The 8535-nt window shown below is 53.4% G+C and overlaps 1 protein-coding gene across 1 annotated transcript; it reads right to left on the reverse strand.

Moving 5' to 3' along the window:
- Positions 1-979: 979 nt before the first annotated feature.
- Positions 980-6422, reverse strand: TICAM1 (TIR domain containing adaptor molecule 1). The gene is made up of 2 exons (XM_005281170.5): positions 6154-6422; positions 980-3626 (listed from the first exon to the last, which is right to left on the reverse strand). Exon 2 carries the CDS (start codon positions 3386-3388, stop codon positions 1277-1279), a length of 2112 nt encoding a protein of 703 aa, XP_005281227.2. The 5' UTR covers positions 3389-3626; positions 6154-6422; the 3' UTR covers positions 980-1276.
- Positions 6423-8535: the final 2113 nt, after the last annotated feature.

Here is an 8535-nt window from a genome sequence, read left to right on the forward strand (position 1 = left end):
ATTCACACTTGCAAGGGGGAGGAAAGACGTTTGCCCTTTGACTCCGTGCTGGGCCCAGCGCTGTCACACAACTGGACTTGTTCTGTTACCTTCCCGCCAAGGGCTCCACAGCCCTGAGTTGTGGGGGTCGATGCAGACTAGTCAGGGATTGGATTTGTTTCCACCTGAAGTTGCACATCGACACCCACTTCTGCACACACACGCGCAGGCGTGCACACAAACCCGGGGACCTCCTGACTGTTATCACGGGGAGGACCTCTTCCCAGGTTCAGGCGCTTCTGATAACCCGCTCCCCTCCTTGCCTCGGGGATAGTATGGCCACAGAGTGAGTGGCACGTCAGCATTTTATACTTGCTTCGCACCAGAGGGTGCTGGACAAGCTCTTGGCAGTAGGTAAGGCACTGGGTATAGAAGTGCAGGGATCACCATGCAGCTCCGTCGGAGGGGGGTGACAAAGGGGTGCATCACTCTGTGCTTGTTTGGGGATTGATAATACTTAGCCCTGTAGCTCTCCACGCACTTCACAGAGGCATATAAGCACCACTCTCCCCATTTCTCAGAGGGGGAAACTGAGGCACAGAGTGGGGGGGGGGGGAGAGGCCTAAACATAAAGGAGTGGCCACTGATTTTTTTTTTCTAGGTGACACCCTGGGGCCTCCGGAGTACCCACCACTCCCATTGAAGGCAATGGGAGCTGTGGGTGCTCAACACCTCCAAGAGTCAGACTCCAGGCATCTCAGGCTAACCATTTTTGAAAAACTTTGGCCTAAAGTAACTCACCCGAGGTGATGCAGCAAATCAGTGGCAGGGCCAGGAATAGAACCCAGCAGTCCCAGCCCCTGGCCCTATCCATTGGGCCCCACTGTCTCCCCCTCGCTATTGGCACATCGGACAGGTCCTAGAGAGGTAGCATTAAGAATAAGACCAATGGCAGCCCTTCCCACCCCGGCAAGAAGGCGGGAACATAAAGGAAGAGAAATAAATTAACTAAAATTTATTTCAAAAACCTTTGAGTCTCTCAGGAGTTCTGGGAAATGTTTTCCCAGGAATTTGAGTCTTTCTTTTCCTCATTCTCATTCTCTTCCCTCCAGCAGAAAAGATGGTCACTTCCTTCCACGCTCTCCATGTTCCACCGCAGGCGAGGAGCGGGACCTGTCCTCACCGGGCAGGCAAGTAACAAAGACCACAGCCCGGGCCCTGCCTTAGACAGCTTGCAATTTAGCTATGAAACGAAGTGCTACTTTCTCCAGACCGTGTTGAGTTCCGGCCCCTCCAATCAGTGACTCTCGCTGGTCTCTTCATCGGAGCTCTCAGCCACCAGCCTGGTCCTCTCCACCTGCATCTGATTGTGGTCTCCAATCTGCACCATTTGAGCATTCTGAATGATGAGGGGCTGGGGGCCTCCTGACCCCTGCATCATGTTTTGATGGTTGGGCGGGAGGATGAAGTGCTGGGAAGGAGAGGGAGCCGACTGGGTGGGCATGAACTGACTAGCTGGGTGAGGCTGGTACATGGCAGGAGGGGCAAACATTGGAAGAGAAGATGTCTGGAGTTGGAGACTAGACACAAGCTGCTGCAGAAGTTGCTGAATTCCTGAAGGATACGGCAACAGTCCTGGCAAAGGTATTTGGGATGGGTAGCCAGGCTGGGACCCCAAGTTCAGACCAACTAAGTTCTGTTGCAGCATCTGGAGGTGTTCCTGGTATTGCTGCTGTTTCCTGCGCTGCTCCTGGATGTGCTGTAACTGGCTCCACATCGCCTTCTGCTCACTGATTCTCTTGAGGCGGAAGGTGTTCTTCACCGTCTTGGAGAACACCGGGGAGTTCTCATCCAGAGGCACCAACCCCGCCAGCACGCTGGGGATCGGACACTTTGAGGGGTTCTCCTTGGGCAAGAAAGGGATGACCGAATTGTACTTGGGCAGCCGCTGGAGGGAATCCATCAGGGCCGTGTTCATCTGGTGCATGTAGAAGTGGGACTGGAAGTTCTGGGTCAGTAGCAGGAGGGTGAAGGCAGAGTTGTCTATGGCATCCTGGAAGCAAGTCAGCTGGCATTGCCCAGGGATGAAGAACTCCTCGCAGAATGTGGCACCGTCGGGCACCCCCATGCTCTCCAGCATCTCCTTCACCCGGCAGGCAATGGCCACATCTTCGCTGGCGTGCAGGACAACGAAGCTGAAGAACCTTTTCTCACCACAGTCCAGCTCTGGTGTGGGGGCGGCTGCTGCCTGGGGAGGAGGGAGGCCCCCTGAAGAGGAGAAGGATGCCGTCTCTGCTTTCTCTGTTAGGACACAGGAATCTTCGACTGGCATTCGGATGGAACCAGAGGCCGGCCCTGGGGTACACACGCTAGGGAGCTCGATAAGTGACTCTTGTTCTGGCTTTTGGACCACACGTTCCTGCAGTTCTGCTGTCCCCATGGTGGGAGGGTCAGTGCATTCCACAGGACAGTGCACAGCACTCGGATGCGGAAGTGGGGTTTCGGGAACTGGAAGAGATGGGGGAACAAAGCTACCGGCCTGGGGATTCTCAGAAGGGTGGCTTCTTACTTGGCTTTGCAGAGGGGGTGCAGAGGAGCTGCTGAACCGGCCGGCGTCCCGTGGGCCGTGGCTGACTCTCCCTCCGCCAGGCTGCACGGTGCAGTTGGCGGCGCCCCCACAAAGCTTGCTGGGCTGCGGGACATGGTTACGGTGAGCCGAGCAGGTGTGAAACTCCATCGTGGGGGACTGGCTGATCTCAAAGTGGCTGATGAAGGAGGCTGGGCTGCCAGAGGAACGCAAAGTCTGTGGCCCCGAGAGAACTGATCTGCTCCCGATCTGCACTGGGGGGCTCCTCGTCACTGGAGCCGGGCTGGCAGTCAGGAAATGCCCAGGGTCAGATCTCAGTGTCTTAAATTCGTTACCCGTCTCTGTGGAGCTGAAGTCAATCGTGCACTTTTCCTGAGCCTCGGCCAAGATGCTGCTCAGACTGTCTCTCCGAGGATCCTCGCTGGCTCTGAAGGCCATAATGGCAGCCTTGTAGGCATTGTCCCTGGCCAGGTGAGTGCACAGATTTTCCTCTACCAGCAGCGAGTAGATCCGTGCCAGGGCCAGGAGAGCACCTGCCTCTTGCTGGGGAGTCAGTGGGTTCTCGCTGCCTGCGGTACCCCATTTGCTCCTCCAGATACAGAGGGCTCCTTCATCATCACCCAAAGCGTCCAGACATATCCTTGCCTCTGACTCTCGTCCCAAAGTCAGCAGGACCATGGCTTGCAACAGCTTACAGCTGCTCGTGCAGGGTCTTGTGTGCTTCAGCTTATGTTTGAGGCTAACAAGTCTCTCTTCTGGGATCCTAGATAAAATGCTGAAGACCCCCTCAAAGCCTGGCTGGACCTCGCCAGCCTCTGCCATCTCTTCAACTGGTTATCCAGACCGTTTGCTGAAGAAGCAGGTGATGAAAAGAGCATATTATAGCCTCTGGATGCAGGGACGGAGCAAAGGCCTGGGCCCCTGCTGTGTTTTGTAAAGCACCTGGCACGCTTTGGTAATACATAAATCCTCTCGCGCTCAGCGGCTCTGCTCCCAAATACTTTCAGGATCAAGGGGTAGTGCTGCCATCCTCATCCTCTTTAAAACTCGCCAGCTGGATCTGCAATCAAACAGAATGGGAAGTTAACAGAAACGGGCCAGGCAGAGTCTGGGCACTCCATGCTAGGTTGGCCCAAGGTCACTGGGCTGTCAGCATTGCGTCTACACCACACCTTTTTAAAGAATGTCACTCCGCTTTAGTATGTAGATAGTCTTTGCCATTTGCTTGGTATTATTCATCTTTACTACATACATTATTGCAAGTACATAAAACTCGAAGCACATGGCAAAGCTATAAACACTTTTATATACATTTGCAATGCAGACTTTAAAGTAATCAGTGCTAAGTTATTGACATATTTAGAAACATAAAAATTGCCAGACTGGATCAGAACAATGGTCCATCTCATCCAACGTCCTGTCTCCAACAGTGGCCTATTCCAGATGGAAAGTGCACAAATCCTCTTAATGGGCCGTTATGGAATAAGCTGTCCATAGGGAAAGCATCTTCCTGACTCCAGGTTTATGTCCTTTCAGTTCGTTTATGCCCTTAAGCATGAGGGTTTATATCCGTTACATAGATACAATCTCATGTAATTGTGGATGTTCACATTATCCATATCCATATCTAATCCCTCTTCTGAATCTTGTTAAGATCTTAGACTCACCAATGTCTTCTGGCAGCAAGTTTAATTTAATATCAGAATTCACTCTAGTAGGGTGGAGAGGCCCGGACCAGAAGTGGAAGGTTGATGCGTCTGTCAGTCCGGAGGAATACTGGCTATAGAAGACCAACAGAATATCTGACCCTCTGGAAAAATCTTCCAGTATTTAAAGGAGCATCAGAAAAGAGTGCCTTTAAAAAATGCAGACAAAACAAAAACTCCCACAACAATCTCGCTTTCAGGGGGAAATTTACAATTTCACTGTTTTTAGCTACTAGTTTTTCTACCTCACAAAAACCCTCTGATTGCTTAATGGATGAGATCAGACATATATCTAAGGAAGTTATCCTCCCTTTCCATGAACAATTCTGGTTCACAGAAACTTCTTGAAAAACCAAAACAAACAAAATGATCACTGCCTTTTCAAAACAGCTCCAACTTTGTAAGTCAGATCGATGTTGCATTCATCATCCAACGTTCTGTTTATGCACTTTGCACGAGGCAATACTATCTTTTCGCAAGGGGGAATTGACACTTCGAATATGTTCATGGGGCTCTATGAAATGACTTTTTAAAAAATAAAAACAGACGCTTGGCAAGTAGCACATGCAGAGCAGGTAACGTTTTGGAGAAGGGGGACCTCAGTCAAATTTTAAGATTTGGTTTAATTTTTTAGAAACCTTTGACTACTTCCTGCAGGTGGAAACTGGAGATGTCAGTCTCCTTCCACTCCGTACCCCCCTTCCTCTATACCAGGGATCAGCAACCTTTGGCACGTGGCTCTCCAGGGTAAGTACCCTGGCGGGCCGGGCCGGTTTGTTTACCTGCCGCGTCCGCAGGTTCGGCCGATCGCGGCTCCCACTGGCTGCGGTTCGCCGCTGCAGGCCAATGGGGACGGCAGGAAGCAGCGGCCAGCAAATCCCTCAGCCCACATCGCTTCCCGCAGCCCCCATTGGCCTAGAGCGGAGAACCGCAGCCAGTGGGAGCCGTGATCAGCCAAACCTGCAGATGCGGCAGGTAAACAAACCGTCCCATCCCATCAGGGTGCTTACCCTCGCGAGCCGCGTGCCAAAGGTTGCCGATCCCTGCTCTATACTCATTACTTTACCTTTCTATTCTTCTGTTGTTGTTTTTTGTTCTGTCATTTGGGGGGTGGGAATTCTTCAATAAAAATATCACTTTAAGCAAAGAAGTGTGCGGAGCAGGCCTCTGTTGCTAATCCTTTCCCCATTCAGTCTTTCAAATCCATGTAAAATTGGGATCCCCCCCTTCCAATTCTTTTGTTTGTATTTTGAAACATCCTCCAACGGAAGCTATTAGAACATTCATTGGGAAGTAACGCACAGAACCATGAAACCTGCCCAGAAGTTAAGGATCGTAAACTCCTGCTTTTCCTAGGAGGCCCTTGCCTGCCATCCTCCCCTACCCCCCAACTATCCTGCCGTGTAAATCGACATAGGTCCAGTGACATCACTGGGGTCGTGCCAATGTATACCAGCTGACGATCTGCTCCCTACCAGTTACCAATTCCTTCCCAGGGTATTTGGAACCAAGATTCCTCTGCTGCTGTTCTTTACCAGTCCTGGAAAAATACCAAGGCCAGACTTTTTTCCCAACTTTGTCGGGGCGTCCGATTAATTGGCATTTAGGAGCCAAAACAGGATGGCCGGCGCCTCGTTCTGACCAGGCCAAGTTTGAAAATGTTGCCCTGGCTGGCAGCAGCCATGGGATGAATGAAACAGGGGCTGGCGGGCCGGATCCTGCTTTTAGCTGCACCCCAAAATCTGCTGGCAGAGAAGTCCTGGCTCCTAGGACATTGTCCTCGTCCCTGCTTGGCCCCTGGGAAGGGCAGGGCTGGCTGGCTCCACCTGTCACTTTCCTCTTCCAGCGGGGCTCTTACAGGGGCGAGGGAAGGGCGATTACCTGGGTCGCTTGGGTGCACTGAGCGTGGGGGTCCTCAGCTGCTCGGCGCCCGTTTCCAAAGCCGGGTCCCGAGCCAAGGGGGCGAGCTGGCCGCGGGGAGGCGGAAGTAGCCTGACCCCGGTTCACATGGCCCGGGAGGCGGAGCCGCGGCCGCGGGTTTGCCCCGTCGCCACCCCGCGGCAGCCGGAGCCCGGGGGGGGGGCGGTGACGTAACACGGGGAAGTGGCTACATGTCGCTGGCTGGCTACAGCGCGTTCCAAAGGGGGCGGGGCCCCGCGGGGGGGGGGCTATGGGGGAGCTCAGCCCCTGGTGGAGGAGGAGGAGGCCGAGGTGGGGGTGGGATCTCGCCCTCCAGCAGAAGGGGATGGGGGTGTCCCCCCCCCCAGCTGGAGTATGGAGAGCCCCATGGGGACTCCCCCCAGCGGGGGCTATGGGGATCTCGCCCTCCAGCAGAAGGGGATGGGGTGTCGTCGTCCCCAGCTGGAGTATGGAGAGCCCCGTGGGGACTCCCCCCAGCGGGGGCTATGGGGCTCTCACCCCCCTGCAGAAGGGGATGGGGGTGTCTCCCCCCCCAGCTGGAGTATGGAGAGCCCCATGGGGCTATGGGGCTCTCACCCCCCTGCAGAAGGGGGGGTCAATGTGGGGAATGTCGCCTCCGGTGAAGGAGAGGGGGATCTCGCCCCCAGGGGGGAGGGCTATGGGGAAATCCCACTCGCAAAGGGAGGGGGGGTGAGTGGGCGTGGCTCTCTCCCAGCGGGGGGAGCCATGGGGGGATCCCCGCTCCAGCTAGATGAGGGGGGAGCTAGGGGGGAATCCCTGCCCCAGCTGGCGGGGTGGGAAGCTGTGGGAGGCTGGAGAAGTTCTTCAGAGGACTCGCCCCCTCCCCAGCAGGCCAGGGCTGCTCAAGGGAATTCAGTCCAGTGCCCTCCCACGTGCAGCCTCGGGGCAGGGGGGGCTCATGCGCTCAGATTGGGGATATTCCCCCCCCCCCCCCCCGCGCACCAGCCAGAGGCTGGACTGATGCGCCTTCAAGTCCAAGGTGAGCCCCCACTGTTCCCACCAGCCGAAGCCAGAGGGCGCGCTTGCCATAAGGAAATCTAGCCTTCTCCCGGGGCTCCGGGTTTGTCTCTGGCAAGCTGGGGGTCGGGCAGCATTGCGATTGTACCGATTTCTTTGCCAACCGAGGAGAAGGGTTAAGGTAACATGCAGCCTGCTCTTTTCCCGGGACAAAGCTCCCAGTTCGCTGCGGACCACAGAACCTGCTTCCATCTCCTTCTCAGCATCAGTCTGCCACACTGACACCATGCTGCCAGGGTACCAGGTACCCTGTAGGACAGGGGTAGGCAACCTATGGCACGTGTGCTGATTTTCAGTGGCATGCCCACTGCCTGGGTCCTGGCCTCTGGGGGGCTCTGCATTTTAATTTAATTTTAAATGAAGCTTCTTAAACATTTTAAAAACCTTATTTCCTTTGCATACAACAATAGTTTTGTTATATTATAGACTTATAGAAAGAGACCTTCTAAAAACGTTAACGTGTATTCCTGGCACGCGAAACCTTAAATTAGAGTGAAGAAATGAAGACTCGGCACACCACTTCGGAAAGGTTGCAGACCCCTGCTCTAGGAGATGGTGTACCTCGCCTGTTCCCAACAGGATGTATAGGTACAATAGAACCCCAGAGTGACGCACACCTGGGGAATGGCGCGTGTTCCTAACTCTGAACAAAACATTAGGGTTGTTCTTTCAAAAGCTTACAACTGAACCTTGACTTGATACAGCGTTGACACTTTCCTATGCGGAAGAAAAATGCTGTTTTTAACCATCTTAATTTAAATGCAACGAGCACAGAAACAGTTTCCTTACCTTCTCAACTCTTTTTTTAAACTTTCCCTTTATTGTTTTTAGTCGTTTACGTTTAACAGCACTGTACCTCATTTGCTTTTTTTGGTGTCTCTGCTGCCTGAGTGTGTACTTACGGTTCCAAATGAGGTTTGTGGTAACTCTGGTGTTCATAACTCTGAGGTTCTACTGTAAGTATATTTAATCAAGAGGCAAACTTCAGTCTTTAAGACATTAGTCATAGAGTTTAAGGCTAGACGGGACCTTCAAATTACTGACCCATATCTCCCAGTCCATCAACCCCAACCAGCACCTGCACACCAAGCCCAACGACCAGAATTAGCCCAAAATAGTGCAGCCCTCAGGGGACTAAACTATTATGTGCCACAAGCAGAGAATTGAAGGGACTGAGGTGCATTGTTAGAGTAAGAAATACATTGTGGTGTGGTTTGCAGCTGACAGGCATGGGAACTAGGGCTAAGAGATGAAGGTGACAATGTTAACATCATGGGCGGAGCTGGAACTGACCGGGAGGGTCCC

The sequence above is a fragment of the Chrysemys picta genome, chromosome 25 (assembly GCF_011386835.1).
Source record: "Chrysemys picta bellii isolate R12L10 chromosome 25, ASM1138683v2, whole genome shotgun sequence".
NCBI lineage: Eukaryota > Metazoa > Chordata > Testudines > Emydidae > Chrysemys > Chrysemys picta.

Excerpts from the sequence above, each read along its gene's own strand:
- TICAM1 (XM_005281170.5), bottom strand. The coding sequence starts at position 3,388 with ATGGCAGAGGCTGGCGAGGTCCAGCCAGGCTTTGAGGGGGTCTTCAGC.